This window comes from Papilio polytes, unplaced genomic scaffold, assembly GCF_000836215.1.
Source record: "Papilio polytes unplaced genomic scaffold, Ppol_1.0 DF823934.1, whole genome shotgun sequence".
Taxonomy (NCBI): Eukaryota; Metazoa; Arthropoda; class Insecta; order Lepidoptera; family Papilionidae; genus Papilio; species Papilio polytes.
The window spans coordinates 99664-122005 of NW_013525270.1; the positions used below are offsets into that span (position 1 = coordinate 99664).

The 22342-nt window shown below is 33.0% G+C and overlaps 1 protein-coding gene across 1 annotated transcript in view; it reads left to right on the top strand.

The window, feature by feature from the left end:
* LOC106101951 (flocculation protein FLO11) overlaps positions 1-22342 on the top strand; it is a 76356-nt gene that overhangs the window by 5200 nt on the left and 48814 nt on the right. The window contains exons 2-3 of the mRNA XM_013281342.1: positions 13543-15959; positions 16290-16426. Coding sequence (XP_013136796.1) covers positions 13543-15959; positions 16290-16426 — 2554 coding nt within the window. The remainder of the gene's footprint in view (positions 1-13542; positions 15960-16289; positions 16427-22342) is intronic.

Sequence of the window (22342 nt, forward strand, 5' to 3'; positions counted from 1 at the left end):
AATACATACAAAATACAAATCTTTCCTCTTCATAACATCGGTATAGTTGAGAGGTGGGTGTGTGTGGGCGTTATATTATTTTTGGCATTTATTTTTTCTATAATGATTTACAGAATGAAGTCATTGTTTTACATCGTAAATGTTTGCTTATGAAATATGAGAATTATGACCAAACATCGACAGAACAGACAGAAAGACATTGGGGCCGATAATTACACAGATAGCGAAGTAGGCCGGTGCGCGGTGTCGTTGCTCGTTATACCGTATTAAGTATTAATGTCTAAAACAATTAGTGTTGCCATGTCACTCTACAATATTGCGTCCATACGACACCAAATTACTCCTGTCTTTTAATAATTATGAGCTTAGTTTATTGTCTAAATTATATTACTTGTTACCATTACATTCAAATTGCAGATGATTTTTTTTTACCATCCCTTCCAAAAAGGTCTTAATTTATTGTTTTTAAACTTATTTATGTTTTCTTTTTTTGTAACTTTTTATTTTGCAGTTAGTAACTTAAATTAGAAACTCAGGAAAGTTTCCTAACGCCACTCGGTCGCACTTTCGAACCGATAGAGTCTGCATTGTGTATTCAAGGCGACTGCCACATCAACGACATTGGTGAAATCTGATACATCTATCATTACACTTTATTAGGCGTATCTATAGCACACGACAAAAACGAGATCGATTAGTCTTTGCTTTGCATTGTAGGGGAAATATGTACATACCCATTCTCGTTACTTTTATAAAGTCATCTATAACATATTTTTGTTGTTTTCGTAAAGCTTTAACGAAAGGTGAAGAAACGATAAATAACATATTCAATCCAGTGCTTAATCTTTAGTTGACCCCAATGTGTGGCTTTGTTTAAACGATATCTCGACCTCCGAAGCAAGTTTGTTCCGGCACTTTTCGGCGTATTGCTGAGATATATTGACGTGAACCATGTTCAAGGCATTGCAAATAACAAGGGTCTTTGTCATATGAAAATGTTGTCACCGATTTCTTTATTGATCATCCAATTTATCGTCGGACTAAATCGTTACGTACTATTGGAAGCCGTTGAACAATAAATTGTACTATTGCATAGATTATAACAATTTTAATGAATATACTTACTTAAGTAGTTATTCCTCTTTCATTTGTCGTAATATCTATGCCTTTTTAAAATAAATCTACAGTTGTACGTCATATACAGAAGCTTCAGAATTATATCAAGATTTTTCAAAGATTTTTGTCTGTTCACAATTAAATTAGCGTGTTCTTCATAAGTGATAGATTCTAATAAACCGTGTGATACCGACGATTCACTGTTTATACACTGTGATAGGTATTATTGGAAAGATTCCATTATACTCGTATCGTCAGACATATTTCTTCGAAATCAAAACAATTATTATCTGCAATGTTTGAGGAGACGAACTCGACAGACATTCGACACCTGACACGTGAGGGCACTTACGATGTTTTTATTCTTTCATTTCTGCTGCTTTATCCCATTGCGGCAACCGTGTTGCCTTTACAGTTATCTCTATATTTTTAATTCGTTCTGATTTACTTGTTTTCCTCTGTAACATACGCATACGTTGTTAATAATCGTACTAAACAATTTTGGTTACTTCCTAGAAATCCAAGCTTAAAAAATTGTGAGAAAGTATTCATATCGTCATTCACCGATTAATTAATTGGTCTAATTCTGTGGGTCCTCATACAATTCTATCATTTTTATCTCAAATTTCCGAGCTATGCCTCCAGTTGTCGTTTAAACCATGACGTAATAAATATGACGGTGAGTAAATATTATTGGAAACTCAAGTTCTAAATTAGCTGTATTAGCCATGATTTGATTGTGTACCTACACAAAGCTGTCATAATGTGTTGACGAAGATATTGCGTTAGAACGTAAGCATATATTCTTTAAGTTACAAGTAATCGCTTAAATGGTAATTACATCTTAACAAGCGCGCCAGGAATGCCTGCATTCGTAACGATTGACTCGCCGCTATCTACGACCATGTAGGGGTCACGTGGGATACGGTAAAGATAAGGGTAAACAATTCAAAACATTCCATTTGTTTTGCACAAAGTAAATCGGAGCCATCAGCATAGATATCGTGTTAATTACATTCACATCACATTTGTTTGTCCTTGTCCGATACATGTTGTAAATAAAAGATACACTAACAATTGTCACGCTTGTCGACTGAATAATGGTTTATTTGCTTTTTTATTATACCACTAGAAGCCAGGTGCGGGCTGCATGCATTGAATCTATAAATTACGTTATTAGTGCGCAATGAAGTAGAATTACCTAGCTACATGATTGCAATTCTTGCTGATTTTATTTGTGCAAGATTCAGTTTAATGATGCTGACGTTAATAGCCATAGATGGTATATAAGCTGGATATGGTTACAAATACCATTCAATTAAAAAAAATACTATAATGTTTTATCCAAATAAGCATTTTCCGAAATTAACAAATATAACTAATTTAGTCTACTCTTTTAGATTGTGCTCCATTAAATCTGATTGAATTTCATCAACTTTATAAATTTCCTAGTTTTAAAGTATTCAACATTATATTACCTTCACGTTCTTTAGCCTTTATTAAGATCTAATTCTATAGATCTAAGTATATTGAGTTAGTGATAACTGCAACTAATCTGTTTGTAAATATGGGTAATCCACAATTCTATTGTGATATTGAATGTTGTTTTAATTTAATTTGTATTTTCGCCATACCAGGTACTTCTCTGATATGACGAAACACTTGCAATAACAATTTATGTGTAAGAAAGTGTCACTGACCTCTTTTTTACACGTATCATGTGTAAGATAAAATCATTTAAAAATAAACTTTAATTCTCTGAGAATTATTTTCACACCTTACAAGGCTCAATCCATAACAACGTATTTAAAAGTATCAACAATTTTCCTCTTTCCTGTTTTCTCATTATTTCAACAGAAAATATAAAAAATCATTAAATGGGGTTACGAGTACCTTCAAAAAAGGTTATATGAACTTTGCTAGGCTGGAAGAAAGGAAGTATGTTTATCATTGCAAGTTTTAGTTGGTAAAGCATTACCTACATACGGTCAATTATAAATAGTTTAAACTAATCAGTTAACAATTTGGTTTTCGGTCGTAATATAAGTAAAAAAATAATCTTATGTACACATCATACAAGCTAAATATTCTTTAACGAGTTCTTATAACGATACAATGCGAATTCATTTAATTAAGTGATTATAATGCATGTTTTTGTAAGCTGATAAATTTTCCTGTTAGACTTTATATAACCTTAAGGACGGGCACACAGCGGTGAACACGTACGCGCGTTGTCGGAACATCGCAACCACTTATCTAATTGCTAATCTGTTTTTTTAGGATTCCTCTAAATTAGACAGTATGAGCTGTTGCCCGCGACTTCGTTTGCGTGGTATTTGTTTTATATCTGTGCCAAATTTCAATAAGATATGTTGAACCGTGAAATATGCAGAATGATCGAGTAAACATTAAAAAACTAAATTAATAAATCCCACGGAAACCGTAACTATTCCAGGGATAAAAAGTAGCCTATGTGTTCTTCCAGATTATGCTTTAAACCGGTGCCAAATTTCATGGAGATCCGTTCAGCCGTTTAGGCTACAAACGCTAACAAACATCCATCCATCCATCCATCCATCCATCTATCCATCCATCCATCTAAACTTTCGCATTTATAATGTTAGTAAGAAGTAAGAAGTAAGATAACAAAAAACAAAAGAATTGTGAACCTCCTAATTTTTTGTTGTCATATAAAATCCCAGATTTTAATAAGCGCATTGAAATAAAAACTGCCATCATCGAATACATTCTAAAAAAACATTTATTGGAGACTTGAGGCTCGCATAGTCTGTATGGTTAAGCCCTCCTTTGGGAGTTTCGATAAAGGCCATTATTGTGTTACATCGTTTTGTTCGATGATCCTCGTAGTAACGTGGCTAAAGGGCCCAATAGAGGATCTCGACTTAAGTTGTTACTCATTGTGAGTAACATGTTCATTTTAGTCTGTCTAGGACGACCCTGTCACGTCTAGAAAAAGTCAGATATTAGATTAAACATTTAATTGAACTGGAGTAAAACAATTATAATTCTATCACTGCATTATTTAAAAAATTGTAATTATGTGTGTGTGTTTTTTATCTACCAGTTTGATAACAAAAACACGATTCTAATCCAATCTCGATTAAAAATTGTTAATTCATACCTTCATTGAGTATTCAATACTGTTATAGTTAGTTTTGTTTTAGAATTCCAATGCACATGAGACAAGGTGATCAAATTTCCGCGCCGCGTGTGGTCGACGCTGGAAACATTGTTGAACACAGCTGGCAACAAAAGCAATCATTTAATAGTAGATATACAATAGCTGGATTAGAAAATGTTAAAGGTTGAATTATTTATAACACAGAATTTGCAAATTATCAAATTACTGACCGCGCGGATTTTTCTTATTTTACGTTATTTGTGTTTATTGGTTACTCTTGATGGCTTAATTAATATAAATATTAAATAAATAATGTTAAAACCATTAAATGTCAACTGTATGTGGCACTGAATTATGCAACAGTACTTGCCTTACGATCTGTGTGTTCATTAAATACAACCTTAAATAAATTAAATCTCGATACGTGCATTTCCACAGTAATACATTATATCTTCGAGTAAAAGGGTCAGCAGGTTGTTAAAACAAATTGGCATGTATTACACTTATATATAGAGTTCAATTGTGATTGTGCAACGGAGCAACCGTTGTTAATTTAGCATTTATTGAGCTTTAGAAAGATATAAACGGTTGCTCAATATGGTTGTCTGCATATTGGTATTTCAGTGTGGATTTTTCTCGTATATCTTTATATGATTTTTACGTTATATTATTGTTGACTGATTCTTCGGTCTTCTTCTTCCTTTGTGGGTGGCTATAAAGGAAGAGGAAGACCAAAGATAGTATGGATAGATTGTGTGAAAGAGGATATGCTTAAGAAAGGAGTGGATTCAGATATGACGGCTGATAGAGATGTATGGAAGAGCAGCACATACTGTGCCGACCCTCCATAAGGGATAAGGGCAAGTTGATGATGATGATTATTATTATTGACTGATCCAAATAATTCTTTCCAATTATCGATCTATTCAATCAATAATAGTACCTACTTCGTCTAGTTAGTACAACATTTATTCAGAAAATAATGTTATGTTAGTCTTACCTCAAAGGTCACTCAAAGGTTACCTCATATGAATTTAATTAAAATATGTTATACTATACGTTACACAATTTACATTAATGTTCTGATTACGACAGTTGTATTTATTTGTACTCATATAGAACAATTTTAATTTCAATTCGTATGAGAAACTTTTTACGAGACAATGCAGGAACAGCTTTCACACGATCTCAAATTCTAAATTTTCTACCAGGTCTACTAACGGAAAGATAAGTTTTTACATTCATCTGTTAATTGCGGATTCTCACGAATACAACTTGGTTATAGCTGTTATTTTAGTTTTTAATCTTTTAATACAAATCTTAGATGTTAACTATTATTTATTGTTGGATCTTTTTATTTTGAGATACTTGTAAAGTGTGTTGGAGCCAATGTTCATAGATTTGGACTAGATTCGGTAATGAAGATATCTATTGCCGTTTCCTTCGTTTTTAACGAATGTTTTCTATTCTAAATCATACTTAAATTACAAATGTGAATATTTAGATGAATGGATGGATGTTTGTTAGAGTTTGTAGCCTAATCGGCTGCACGAATTGCGATGTAATTTGGTATAGATGTAGAGGATAGGCTGGAGGAACACATAGGTTACTTTTTTTCTAATTCCACGAGGACAAAGTCGCGGGCGAAATCCAGTAGTATAATATAGTGTTATGGAAACAAGAGAGTTATCTTTGTCGCCCGTTCTCGGTCATGGGCATGAATATTTGCTTTAAACTAAAGAACCATGATAGTTATTAAATCAACACTTTATTACATTCAATTTTATTATAATTCGTTCATCGTAGTTCATAAATGAATAGCTACCAAATTGTTATAACGAATTATGATTACGAAAATTAAAGACATCAATTTTCGACTTAGTGGTCATATGCGTAAAGTTGTTTTTGACGTTTGTTCATTTTCGTGAGAGTTTTTATCTTGTTAGCGTAGATTGAATATGATTGAATTAAATACACAAACATCTTCCGTATGAGTTACATCATCTCGCACGAAGCTATTGCCATGTAAATGTACCCCATACATCGACCTTGTTAAACATTATAACGTGCCGACTGCATGCATTCATGGTATATTTTTATACGTGCTTTGTTAAGATGTTGGTGTAATACAAATATAGGTCAATATACAAAATTTAAATGTAAAACAAGAGTATCCTATCATGGGTTAACACGAACATCAGAAAGTTTGACGGTTTTTCTTTTGTTTTTTGTAATTGGACATAAGTTGAGTATGTTTTTGTGTTACGAGTGTTTTGGTTAAACTAGATTCTAGTCAATACTTTAAAGAAGCGAAACTGCAATGTATTTTTCGCAAATGTTAACATTTTGAATTAAATTGTTTTTACTAAACTTATCAGAAACCCGTTTTAATTACGGCCCTCCAATCTAAATTAACCAGGTATGTGCTACTTAAGTTTTAGTTAAACGGTTTGCTTTTAAATTGGCTTCCGCAGTTTTTTATGCGCCGGAAGTTATATTTGGTTATCGTACTTCCTTGTTTTTTGTACGCTCGAAATGATTGTTTAATTGAAGAGGATTTAATATTAACACAGTAATAGTTTCCATATGGTATTTTTTTCGTAATAATTGAATACATTATACCATAATAAAATACCTGATATTTTTCGTTGCTTATACTTTCGCAGAATTATCTACTGAATTATTTTTAACATTTCAAGTATTAAGTACGATTACTGATTCGGCTAGTATTAGTAATATTGGTCTGCAGTAGTCGCTTGTTAACGACAATCATCAACTCCCCTCCCTGCCACAGTTTAGTGGGGTCAACACACTATGTTTTTTTATTCTATAACTTTAAATGCTCGTTACCCACATTAAATATACCCACGGAGTCAGCTACCCATAGTTTAATGACCAGGCTGAAAATTTTTGAATCCTTTTATATGTTTACAAATTTCTAAGCAACTATTCGGCTGTGTAGTTCCTATTTCCTCTATCGCCATACGTATGGGAAGCAGATGTATATATTCTCTTCTCATAATTGATATTCATTGTCTTTAGTTACGAGCTATCAAGATCTTTTTATGGTGCAAATAACATCGGCCTTCGAGCACTTGATAGTGCGCGGTAGCTGCATCATTTATTGCCTCGAATACAGTGAATACGTTTTGTTACACTTTTTGATCGACTTCTAAAATGAAGGAGGTACTCAATTCGTATGTAGGTTTATATTGTTTTATGTGTTACGCCATATCTCCGGCCCTGGTGGATCGATTTTAAAATTCCCATATTATTCGAAAGGTTCTTGCAGGTGGATCCTATTATTATGTTTAATTTTTAGATAAAGACTACAGCGTTGTTAAATAGTATTTTAACACTTAATATTGGTTTTAAATGTATATTTCTTTACATTCACATATTTACTTCATAACCTTTACAAGGTTATTAGATCGTTGACAAGGGTAAAAAACCCACAATTCACTGAAAATTGTACATTTTCTAAATTGGTCGTGAGGTCTTCATTTTTGTCGTTTTTCTTATGCTATCTTCCCTTATGATTAAATAGACGCCAAACTTTGCAAATAACTTCGAGTTCGGTAGGCTTTGCACGGAAATATTCATTTTTTTTTACGTTTTTTTTACATTAAATTACTTTTAAATAGTATAAATGACCGAATCTTTTCGAATATCAATGTACTTTGGCTAACCTTCAGACTTCAGGCTACAATCAAATAATAAATTACATAGTTTGTAAAATTTGTTACAGGCAATAAATCTGCTAACACTTAGCCTGTGAAGAATTATTAACATCGATCAATTATTTAGTGTTTTTGCGGTCGATAACAATATTATAGAAAAATACAAAGTAAGACTTTAGAGTGTTTAGTGTTTTTGAAGCAATAGATATAATTGTCTCGTTATAAAGGTTATATGTGGACTTTGCCGTACAATTTTTTTGTCGAATCGTAATTTTGAAGAACTAGATTACGGGGTTACAAGTAAAAAGTGTCTAGAATTTAACTACTAACTAGTTTCCTTTGGTACTAAACATGAGGTGACTACTTTTTTCAAGAAGCAAAACGTGTGGTCACATTATCGATTACCCATATTTATTTACCACAACACGTCTCGTCGAAAAAGTTTCACAAAAGTATAAAATGAGATATAAAATCTTCAAAAAATCTTACAACCGGTTGTCGTATGTGTCCATGAATTTCGTCATACCACAGCCTCTAAAGAGCAAGGTATATTATCGTAAAATGGAATTCCTATTGCCGTGGCGCCTGTTCGTGGCACGGATCCAGTTTGGCAATGTTCAGACGAGACGTCGCGTCGGACTGGTTATTTTGCTTGTTTTTTCACCATTCTGTATTAATTTTTTATAGCCAAATTTAGCCTTTAAATGTAACATTATTTTAAGTCAATGCTGTTGTGGAAAAGTTTTGTTTATTTGCAAATACATTTCATTTTATTTCTCTAATTAATACTATTTGAAGAAAACAAACCTATGAATATTTGACAACCTTTATTATGTTTTTCGATAGAATAAAAGATAGGAATATTTGAAGTAACAAAAATTACCAATGTAAACTTTTACTGGATTTTAGCTATACTTATCCAAAAAGAAACAGAACAAATGTTTGAGTAATGTGACAGTTTAACTAACTTACACGTAACGCAAGATAAACATCACTTAAGTTTAGGTGGGATCGTGGTCAAGTGCTGGTTTATCTATACTATTACAATGAGGAAAGATTTTTATTTTCGTATGTATTGAAATAAATCAAAAACTACTGGGCCGACTTCAAAAATTCTTTTACCAATAAATAGCAACCTTATCACTAAGTAAGCCATAAATACTATGGCTATATTTCCGGATGGACGAATTTATAATTTAAAAACATCATATTGGTTATAATTAGCTAAAGTTAACCTTGACTTCATTACCCATCTTTTTACCATATTTTTAAGTGACAACCCATATAATGTACATAATTACACCAAGTCGAAAATTTTACACCAAAACTCGATAATGTGCTACCTTAATAGGTAAATACAATCATTATTGATTTCAATCCATATAGGGTTTCTTATAAGTCGCTTTTTTAAGATATTTATTAATTATGTACCAAATAATCATGATTCACGATTCACTTACACGATCCGTTCTTTAAGAAAACATAAAAAAATCCTTACAAAAATATTTAAGAACTTTTTAAGACAAGAATTGTTTTCTCGATTATTCGACATATATCAAACCTAAATTCTTATTTTTCTTGGACTATTGGAAAATTTAATGGCAGATGGAGATAGTGTAGGCCATTAAATTGAATTTCTAATACATTTTTTGTTGATCATTACAGCCTAACTTAGAAGTTTGAACTAAAGATTTACGTTATAATAGAATTCTATGCTACGTCATTTTCGGTACACAACTACGCTAAAGGCTTTGTTAATGCAGTCAGCTGCATAAATACGTCTAGATTAATAAAAATTTAAAAATTGTATAGGCCTTCAGTTTCAAACATATGTATACACTTAATCCTCATCATGTATCCATCATACATGATACAGACAGACATGTTGTTGAAACAGAAAGCGTACAAAAGTTTCTGTAGCTTGGTAACTGTATACATATTTATGTACAGCAGACTGTACTTTCCCTTTACAGTTTCAAGAAAACGTGATTACTAGGCGGTGTAGACTATTTCTAAAATTTATCACTATCATTTACCACGGCAAAATATAGACAAGAAGTTAGTTGCGTGTATCTAATCTTTAGGGCGCCGCAAGCGCGAGTTAGCGGTTAACGATAAGACTATTGCAAAATTATGTTTACACACAGATAAATCATAAAGTTTGACGGTGTATCGTACGTGTACGTGACCTACATTTTGAAGACATCGTACAGAATATTGCATCCTTGGCGATGTTCTTTTTCATCTTTTTGAGCAGTAAAAAAGCAAATTTAAAGATTTTGTTAACAAAAAGGACCTAGTGTTTTTTTATTAGTGTATATCAGTCATTTTAAAGTTAAATTAAAATTAAGTAATTAAACGTAAATGTAACGAAACTGTAACTTATTTCATTGGCCTTTTATATAATTAAAGATATCGTGATAAAAACGTGAGGTTTTAAGGATATTTGCAGATCAAGGTTGGAGACATTAAGTCTTACTTTCCAGTCGTGTTTATAAGTAACGGTGGATATTAGCTTTAATCTTAGAGTAAATTAATATTAATATTAACTTACACTGTACTCACTATATTAGACATCATGAAAATGGCTTTGAAACACTATTATTCTTAGGGATGGTAAATGCAAGCATAACTAATAATTAAAAATTAATAAAGAACATATACCGAAAAGGGGGTGGTGATACATATTTATGCTAAAACATTCAGGCTCTCTCCCACCAAATTGTAAATTGTCTGATAGCAATCCAACGTGTAAAATATGTGATAGAAATATCGGATTTTGTTCCCTCTATCTTACAGTGACGTCATTTTTAACCTATCCAAGCCTCTATCAGCCAGTGGTGGGACAGGCCCTTAATCATATTGACGTTAATAATATCAATTAAAGGCTGCAATAGAATAAGCGGCGTTCTACTTTTAACTAAACATTGTTGACATTTTTTGGAATAAATAAACAGAATTAATCAGACTTGAGTGGGATAACTCTTTGGGTTTCGACTGTAAGGACAACTAGTTTGACACATATTGCTGCATCAGTTGTTTTAATGGGAATACAAGGAACGACAATATGTGTAATGCAAGTGGAAGAGGAAAACTCAGAGGAAGAAGGATGTTTAACTTTAGAAAAACTATTAGACTTAATTTTGCGTTCCTCTTTTTTGCTTTGTTAACGTGCATGAGTAATCACAAAAAATAATACAACGAATAAGGAGTACGGGTTTAAAGTATAGCGATACGTGCTGCCTAAACTGATGATTGGGTTTCCGGTTAATTAGGCGCCATTATATTATCGCGGCAAAAACATTTTACCGATAAGGAATGCAAAAACATATCCACAGTCACGCTTCGTACATTTAAAAGACCTTTATCAAATTCAACATAACATTTCTATCATTTGTTTGTTCAAAGATTGAGACTTATGTATAGCTACTTTAGTTAGGGCAAACAAAAGTCGAACAGTATAAAATCTTTTATGTAATAACCATTTTTATTGTATAATAATGTAGTCATCATAGTCATTAATTCGTGCTATGAGATAGCATACAATGGTTAAAACCCCAATTATGTTAAAATTAAGAAAAGAATAAATCCTTTTCTGAAACGCCTTTTAATCTGTGGTGCAATTATTAGCAAATACAGAGACATGAGTAAATCGGTCTTTCCTTAATGCAATCTGATACGTTTATGATAATACAAGTATTATCAGTGTTTTTTACACAACTTGACGTTATCTTTGCACGGACACTTAGAGGTTTCTTAAATCCTATTAAATCAATACATATAAGACAATAAATAAATAAATAAAAAGACGATTGAGTTGTCACTCAATCGTTCAATTTGTATGGTAGTTTTGATTGTGTGGTCGCAATGATATTTATCTTTACGGAATTTAAAAAAACAATTGCCAGTTATCGCTGTAATGTTTTTTTACCACATTTAAATATTACGCTTTTTAAAAGTTCACTAGTTTCACATACTTAACTTGCTTAGATAACTCATAGTTAATTTTTGATATGGTTAAGGTGCTTACATTACGGAATTACGGTGGATATCTTAAGCTCTGGTTATACCAGTCGAATTTTAGCTTCCGAATGCGTAAACTGTAAAATTGTTAACAGCGTTCATACGATCGTAACTGATATGATAACACCTATATTTGAACAAAGCCTTACATAACCATACTACCTACATATCTCATACATCTACAAGAATTGGATAAAACATGATTTTTTTTACTAAGTAGTATGGAACGCTGAATTAAAAACAAATTATCGTGCTCAAGTGAACTAGTTCGTACCACTAGTTCGCTTTTTAGTTGGGAAAATGATTCATTGGAGTGGGCAATTGTTTCAATCGTTACATTCGTGACTTTGCGCTCTGATACTTATCTCTGACACGTGGAAATTGTACGAACCCAATACATTTGCTTGTATCCTTTTCACTTTGCGTTAAAGAAACGTTAGAAAAATTATAGAGCAATCGCTTTCTAAGTAACACAATAACATTGTAATGGAACCAAGTATTCAGTTAAAATCGCTAAATTAATATACCTAAATGAAAATAAATGTACATAATATATCCAGGAAATATGCGTGGTAATGGTTTCTGCTACACAGTTTATTTTTTACATAATAACTCAACTAAATTAGTAACGAGAATTGTTTTTTTTACGAAATTGCGGGCATCAGCTAGTATGTATTTTTGATTTCCACTATTCTCTCATCCGTGCGGTTCAATAGTTTTTTCGAATTATTGTCCAGGAATACGTAATGTTAGTGAGGGATAAAGGGTACATATATGACAGGCAGTTTACAATTAAGTACATAAGGGGCACCTCGCGTGACGGTGCTTTGAACCGTGCAAACACTGCTGGGGAACTTTTCAATGCACGTTGAAGTCAATAAAAATGATCATACTTAAAACTAATATTATAAATGCGAAAATTTGGATGAATGTTTGTTGATGAGAGTTGATAGCCTAAACTACTGAACGGATCTCGATGAAATTTGGTATAAATGTAGAGGATAGTCTGGAAGAACACAAAGGTTACTCACTTTTGTTTTTTTTTCCAAGCGGACTGGGTCGCGGACTAGTAGCTTTGGTAGTTGAACATGAACAAAGAAATAAATGTGTAAACGTGTCTATTGGTTAAATCCTATTTTTATTTTCCAATTTACTTATAATTAGGAAAATGTAATCGCATTCCTTATATTTTTATTATCTTGGGAATCCAAGAAACTATTTTTGTTTTTTTTTTCTTTTAGATTTGTTTATCTGTAGAATTTGATAGGAAAATGTTGACATGTCTAGCCATTTGTCAATGTTAAATCAAGAACTCTGATTCTATAAAATCTATATAAATATTAAATAAGTGTGCTAAGAGTGGTTAAATCAATCAATGCAATGACCGAATTAACTGATGGCCGCGATGTATGTAAAAACATTATTAAAGTGACTCGTATGGTTAGGCTTCTGTTACAACAGCAGTTACTAAATTTTTAGAAAACACTAATAAATAGATATTGCTTCCTAATATCTAAAGTTATTGTGTAGATAATTTGATCTATTAACTGTACTATAGAATGTTATTTTTTATTGTTTCAGATCCCTGTCGATAGAAGTGTCAAATCAAGATCTTTAAACATTAACGGAGTATGCTTCAAAGATTACTCTCTGATTGGAAGCTTACGCTCTGGCGACATAAAACCTATAGATATTCCTAAAAGAATACAAACAGTTAATGCACCGAATAATGACATAACCGATAAAATATTCCAAACAACCTATCAAAGCTTCATACCTAAAATGAGTCTGAACCTGGAAAAGGTTGTAGAGAAAAATCCAAGAATTTTAGATTTACGAGAAAAGTTGAACGAGATTACAAAGAAACAAGATCTGAAAGATGCAAAGACAAAAAGTTATTTAAATGATATAACGCAGCAGTTCGCCGAAGATACTAATGAGTCAGGTCCATACAGTCTCTTATTTGACCTTCAAGCAGATCCTTCCACGTCTTGTGTAAATGTTAATGAAGGGGAATCGTGGAAAAGATCTCAAAATGATGTGTCAACAGATAATATCCCACAAATCATAAATAAAATTACAAATTCTGCTAATAAAAGTATTGAAAGGCTACCTAGTGTTCTCAACTTCGATGACAAACCCATGAAAGAGTTTGAATATTCATGTGAGAAAGAAATTCCTATTCCAATAAAAACAACATTTAATACTCATTCAAGATCCGATCTATGTTTACAACTTAAATCGCATGTTCATCCACGAACTTACGAAACGAACCTCAGTCCGAACGAAAACTCTATGAGCAGAAACAACGAAGAAAACTCTCTGGATGACAGCCTAGGCATTTTGACCCCTGATCAAATGGATGACATTTGTTATTTAGAGAATGCGTTTTCGCCTACGGTCGAGGGGCTACCAATATTTTGTGATAGCAGTGATTATAAAGCGTCGCCTGATAGTGGCGACACGCCTTCAACGGATAAGACTGAAAGCAATTCAGCTGCATCGACAATACAAAACGAAACTTTTGAAAACGTAAATGTTAAAAAAGGAAATACGTTTTCGCATTCCATGGCACCTATTATTTCACTTAACGCTTTAGAAACTCACGAACTAAATTATGACAGTAATTCAGTTCTTAATTTGTATGATAAAAGTTTTTGCAATCTATTAGATACCAAACAAGAAACTAAAAACAGTTCGGTGGCGGAGGATAATGTTGATTTATACAAATCTGAAGAATTCACTCCAAATTTAGTAGATGAGGAATTTATGCCATCGATCCATGGTAGTATTTTAGAACCTGCAAGTTCCATTGCAGATACAACTATTAATTTGGAAATACCTTTAGATTGCAAAGCAGAAAATCGTACAGCTTCTAATCGTATAGAACAAACCCCATCCCCGGAAGATTTACCACTTGATAGTTCTGAAATAAATGGCGAGATCAGCACGTATTCTCAATTTTCAGCGTCTACGTTACATGATTCACAAACTTTTTCAGACAGCAAAAATGATTATACAAAATCAATGGAAACTTCAAAAGTGTCAAATAGTTTTATAACAAGTATCACTAGCATAACTAGCTTAGACGGGTATCAAGGGGACGGGGAAATGTCAAGACCAGTGAGTCGAAGTGCAGATCACCCAATGGAACCTCGGGAAGATGTCATTGATATGGATTGGCAAAATGTGCCCGTGACAAGAAGGGTAGATCCTATGACTGACTCCGATTTCTTTACTGAAAGCGATGCCGATGGATTAGACGAACACATGCAAAAAGGTGATCGACGAGCTCAAGTTATAGATGGAGCTCTATATGGTGGCAAAAATGGTAACGCAAATGCTCCTTTAATCGTCACGAGAAGTGAAGATTCATGCATGGAGTCAAGTGGAGTATATACTGATTTTGAAAACCATCGTGCATCTCCTGTATTTCTACACGTAATAAAAGATATGTCCCCTGATTCAACACCGTCAACTCGATCAGAGTGTAGTCAGAAGGATTCAAGTTCTAATAAATTAAACGCGTATTTTACACCATTAGAAGATACTTTGGAAGAGCAAAATTCAGATATATCTCACGTGATGGATGATGACATTACCCCCAAGAATACTAGCAAAAGAAACTCAATAAACAGTGAAAAAGATGTAAGAACAATCGATAAAAATAAAGAAGAAAAACGTAGCTTTACATTAAAGAAGTACAAAATGCCCAAACGTGATGTCCCAAGTAAATTAAAAACTATGTTGGCAAGCAGAAAGACTGATGCAGACACGAGTGTACAAAACAGTCCAAAAGCGGCTAAAAAGTGTGAGAGACGAGAAAGTTTTTTAAAAAAGTCTTCAATGGAAACGAAGAACGACTACAAAATGAAATCTTTCAAGGATATTAAATCGAAAGTTGATTGCACGTTTTCGTTACAACGGTCGCAGACTGCGTGCAGTGTTACTAGAATGTTAAGCGCTAAATCTACTAATATGAACACGAAACCAAAAAGGTAACCAGCGTCTACATTTATTTATGTTGGTTTGAATGTTTGCTATATTTTGAACTCTATCTTATTAATAACAAGATTTCGCTCGCGACTCCGTCGGCGTGGAGTTAAAAAAAAGAAAGTTAATTATCTTATGTGATCTTCCAGACTATGTTCTATAACTATGCCAATTACATCGAGATCCGTTTAGCCGTTTAGGCTACAAACTCTAACGAACATCAATCCTTCCAATCTTTCGCATTTATGATATTAGTTAGATTAAAGCTACATGTGTAACAGTATGGATAATGGATTCTAATAAAATCTTTGCAAAATCCATTTTTTCTGTTTCAGCCGTCACTTGCGCATGCGAATGGAACTTGGCTCGGCCAACGGCAGTGGCAAGAGCAGCCTGCACAGCTCGCAGAGCGACATTAGCGCCACCAGCACGCCTCTCGGCAAGCACGCCACTAGCCGCTTCCCGTTGCTGAGTGAGTACCTCCACATCTTAATACTTGAAATGTCACGTCCTATAATTAGAATTAATTTTAGACTGTTTTATTAAATAATTTTAGCTGTCCGAAAACATAGTTATACTAAATTTAATATATTTCGATAGACGTTTATTTCATCATTTAACATAGAAGTATTTTTAGATAGGCGACTCTGTGTCCAAGGGTCTCTGTAAACTTAAAGGAAATTTATGAACTTAAGAATCGCCACAACATCAGTAACCACCAAATTCTTACTACGGGCTTTCTACATTTAAGTAATAGCTAGTGAAGATGACCCCAATATCAGTTTCCAACAAGTCATGATAAAAGCTTTACGATATCGTTAAGTCTATGCAACATTTATTACGTTAATATCTAGTAATGTAATTACGGACAAAATTATGGGGAAGAAAACTTATAGCAAATAGAGAGTTTTGATATATCGGATCGTAATATAAAATGTAAATTTTTGCACAAATAATTGCACAGGAAACGTAGTATAAAATGTAAATTTCTTGCGCCTGGTAAATTTTTACGAGCAAAATAAAACCACGACTAAAATGCGTCGCATATATTGAAAGTGACAACCTTAACTCTCAACATTTACATGAGTTTAACAATGTACTTCATATATACAGACAATTCATTATTATATATTGACACGTGTATTTCAAATTGTTAGTTTGAATAAAATAATTTCTCTTTTCCCGGTTTACTTTTTACTTTTCTCACTAAGTTTAACTTAAGCTTGCATTAACTGTGCACAACAATTTTATGTGTCTAAAGTCCTTGTCATTAATCCACGTCAAAATCTGAAAATTTTGGTGATTCTTTTTCTAAACATATAGAACAAACAAGGAAGAAACATAGGCACCTTAACATTAGATAAACTTAGTAATCCCTAATCGTTTTCTGTCGATTAGTCGTATAACCTGCGCTAATATCACTGCACATTTACAAAGGATTTTTTTTAAAACTGCTGCTACACACAACAGTCGGAACATTATGATTTATTTCTACATCGCTTCTCCCGAAGTCGCCCTTATGACTTTAATATCTGCATTTATTCCTTCTGCATCGATTAGACATAACAATTTTTTTTTCAGCAATAACTCGCGACAGCCAGATACAGCTGGTTGTATCATTCAAATAAGAAAAGAGAAAGAAACATAACCATGAGTATATTAAATCTAGACATGACGTTAAAGGGCTTCATCTAATTATCGATCTTTCGCATTATTACGGAGATTGTCATTGTCATTCTATTTATGCGCTTAGAAATATGACCTTTATGTGATCGATAAATATTTTAGTCTGACCTTTGTTTTTACACTTGTTTATGTCTTGTTGTTGCGTTGAAAATCAGCTGTGTGTCGTTGACAAAGCCAGTCAGAAGGTCGACTTTACAGCTAGCTTAGGGAGGACCGCATGGTAACTGGTATTTCCTCCCGAGCGCGACTAGTCAGCGGCATTCGGTTCTCCGATCCGTTCGCCAGTCGCCGGTGAGACGCGGGCCGGCGCGCGCCGACTGCGCCACACTGTCGCGTCCGTGACGTCAACTTGCAACGCGAAAAATCAATGGATACAGATACAACCCCTCACCCTTAAGGTTACCTAGCATACCGCATTTTTTTTAAACGTAGAAAATGTGAAATATGCGAGTGATACAGTGAACTATACGATGCGAACGCAGAGGACAACGTGAAATGCCGATCGCCGTGTGAATGGTTTACAATCGCTGAATTTTTGTGTGGTGTCATAATTCGAATTCTATAGGACTTTTTACAACTTCAGTTATTGGTTGTGAGAAAACTTTCACTGGTAGACTATTTTTTCCTGTTTGAATCCAGTCGTGTAAGAATGGAAAACGTTTTAACATTGGTCTTACTGTCAGATTTTACGCACTTTTGCAAAAAAAAGTAATATTAAGTAATGCGATATAACTACATAAGAATTTAATTAATGAATTAAAGAATATAATAAATAATATTTCTTATTGATAAGCGATACTAAACGATGATAAAATAGATATACCTAGTAATTCTACTTTCATATTCCAATTAGATACGATATTTTGTTTTAACAGTGATTCATCACAATAGAATCGAATTTAATCAGTTCCCTTTGCAGTGACGTTATCATCTCATTAGTTAAATACGTATTTGGTATAAATATAAGCTATTAGTTGGTCTGCTTTGAGAATGACTGTATTATAAAGTTGTGCAGGAAGTCAGAAATTATTCGTCTCGAAATTTTAACGAGCAAAAACTGCTTGAACTAACTATGGGCAATTATACAGTTTTTCTAAACTGCCTTTTTATTTTATTCGAAGAATCTGATTTGAAGAGGCTTTACAATTTATCTTTGGTAGCTGGATGATGAGATAAATAAAAAATTGATTCACTGAGGATAATGTCCGAAGCTGTTGACAGATTTTACAATAATAGCGGTTTGGAAAAAGTGTCATGTTAGATTTATAAATTAACAAAGTTTTGTAGGTTTTCTTTATTTATTTCAATAGTTTAACTCAGTCGTTCATAAAGTATCTTTTTTGCCTTTCTTACTTTTATTACATGTTAATCGGAGAGAATAATTTGCTGCTCAGCTTTTAAACGTTTGTAACATAGGTGGTTTTTTAATGATCTTATTAAATTTATCGGTGATTCTCGCATTTGTTTCAACATTGTTGTCGCTTGACGAGTCAATTATTTGAACGATATTGTTAAAAGTGGTTCTTTGATAAACGTAATTAACTCAAAAGGTTGGAAACTAATTATTTTTCTTTCATATACCCCTGGTAGGTTCTTAATAGTATCTTAATTACAAACAACTGTAAATGTAGCCTTAAATACTAATAAAGCATTAATTTTGTGAGAAAATACAACTTGTAAACAGAAAACGTGGTAACGCATCGTTTATATACAACCTGTCTTCATCCATAGTAATTAACTATTTAATAGAATTGACTTTCTACAAACAATTTCTCAGTAAGTAACGTCCAAATCGCTTTTAAAATACGATTACAGGAAAACTGACTATTAGAAATCATCTAGTTCAGTACAGTTGCGTCTGAGACGAATTAAAAAACTGCGAAGTTATCATGTGTTTCTTACCTTTCACTTGTCTATAATGTAATGTTATAGGTGTCGTGTACAACCACACGCAAGAAGTAATTGTATAATACATTTATTTGTCAGATCGTACGCATGTTTTGTTCAAAGTAAAATATTGAAGGTCTGCTTGACTAGTTTGATTGCATATGTATTTATCGCCGAAAAGGTCATTGACAATTCAGTAACATGCTAAGGCCGGTTTGATAATGTTTTAAATAAACATTTGGAAAGAAAAAAGGTAAAAGGTATTGCTAGTAATAATTTTTAAATCAAATATTTACTGTCTAAGAACTGAACATTGTAAAAACAATAGCTGTGCAACAGCGAAATAAACAACAATATCTACACTATCCGAAGATCGATCAATGTTAGATAAAACGGTCAAAGATGACAAGCTAATCCGTTATAACTCGTTTTCTTTACATCGAACAACGGTTGTATCTCTATTGATAAAAACATTTTTCGATTCTTTTTTTTTATTAATAGACAAAAGCTATCGAATTGATACAGCCAATGACAATCTTAATCAATTAAAAATCAACTTTTTAATTTCATGCTTTTTGGCAAATTATCAAAGTGCTTCAAGGTTCACCGATAATTGTGTGTAATTTTGAAATATCTTTAACTAAATGAATTGAATGGCGTCGAGACGTGATTGACCATTAAAGTGGTGAGGTATAATATGGTCTAGTAGGCAATGCGCGAGTGAAATCCGCTGGAAGCCGATGCAGTGTAACGGGTTATTCTCGTCGATGGATTTGTTGACGAGCCGAGATACGTTGACCCCGTCGCCGGTGAAGGCGAAACTGACTGCAATGCAAACTGTTTAACTTCTAAGTTGGGCAGATACGATAATGATCTAAACGATGGACATCATGTTAAAACTGTAACGCAATGCTTGTCAAACGATCGGTAAACACGAATGTAGTGAATAAGGAAAAAGACCCATTTCTTTTTCGTTTTGCACCCATGTGCAAAGGCATAAATGAAATTAAAATCTATATTACTAATATTATAAATGCGAAAGTTGAGATGAATGGATATTTGTTAGAGTCTGTAGCCTAAGCGGCTAAACGGTATTCGATGAAATATGGCAAAGATGTAGAGGACAGTCTGGAAGAACAATAATTCAACGCAAACGGAGTAGCGGGCGAAAGCTAGTGATCCTATAATGTCGACCAAATGACTATAATAATAGCAGATTTAATTATTTAGCTATATCAAATTTTAAAATTATAAAATCATTCTTCTGTAAACATCAGAATCTATTAGATTACCTGGATTGTTTAAACATCCTTAATATATTACATACTAGTTTTCGCTCGCGACTCCGTCCGCGTGAGATTAAAAAAAACTGAGTAGCCTATGTGTTCTTCCAGACTACCCTCTACATTTACACCAAATTTAATTGAAATCCGTTCAGTCGTTTAGGCAACATACTCTAACCAACATCCATCTAAACTTTCGCATTTTTTTAAATATTAGTATGGTATGATTTTAAATGTTGTTCTTTAATAACGTTAATGGGCTCCTTTTTAGGTAATAACCGTTGCATGATATATGTAATATGTTTCCAAACATAAACAGATTATAAGCGATTAACACCCTGACCCATATTGGAGCTATTATGTTCGATGGCCTAAAAGCTTTGAAAGCACGGAATATCGCTTTATCAATGGAATAATGGAGACAGGCGTTATGTCGTTCAGTGATGAATAGTTTAGGAACATGTTACTAAATTGTATTACATTATTAAGGTCAAACATTAATTGAATTCATTATGAATATTTATCATTTTAAGCTAGTTTTATTGTTTTTTTACTCACATTATCAGCTGAAATGCGTATTTCTGTCAAGTATCTATGATTCTTAGTTCAAAACATTGAAATTATAACGATTTTATCTGTATTTACTTGATCTTTTGTATGACATTTGCTTATTTAGAAATTATCGTGACTAATCTTGAAAGGTCCAATGGTTACTGATTATGCCACGATCGGAATTATTCTTGGGAATTCTCAATTATTACTAGAAATTGAACCGAAATTACACTGTTGTTTCCATGTTTGACCCTGTGTACAAACCGCAATTGTCTTGAAACATTGATATTACGATCTGATCGTTGCAAATAATCTCGACCAATACTTTATCAGTCACGGTTTTCACAAATTGTCACGTCTTCAGCCACTTATCATCGATATGAAATGACAGTCCCTAGCGATTTGTGATATCGAATGCGTTTAAACTTGAATAGTTTAGATATTGGGTCTATCACCAGTAATTGCGTAGCAGTTGCGAGAATTTATTTGTACCTATTCGACATAATTTGTTTTAGGTATGTTATTGTTTACGTCGCACAAATGTAATACTCGGTTATCTCTTCTTTTTCCTCGAGGATGAAAGGGATGATAATATATTTGGTACGTATTTTTTCTTGTTTAACTATCGAGAGCGATAATTTTACCAATATTAACAATTGATTTCTCCTAACAAGCTCTGCTTTCTGTCTTTGACCTTACCAACAGGGATCGTGACTATTTCGGCGAGCACTTTGTAACGTTTTGTTACTTTCATTCTACTTATTTTACTGTTAAAATCACTGTCAGAACGAGCACTATAACAATTTCACCTGATTGAACTGTATCTATCTAATTTGCAGTAACTTACTGATATCTCGAATTGTTTAGATATATATTCTCAAATACTTTCTTTTATAAATCTTTTACATGTTTGCTTAGTACGTGTGAATAGCAGATAGATAAAAAGGAACACTTAAAGTGTATCCTCTTTCGTATTGTGT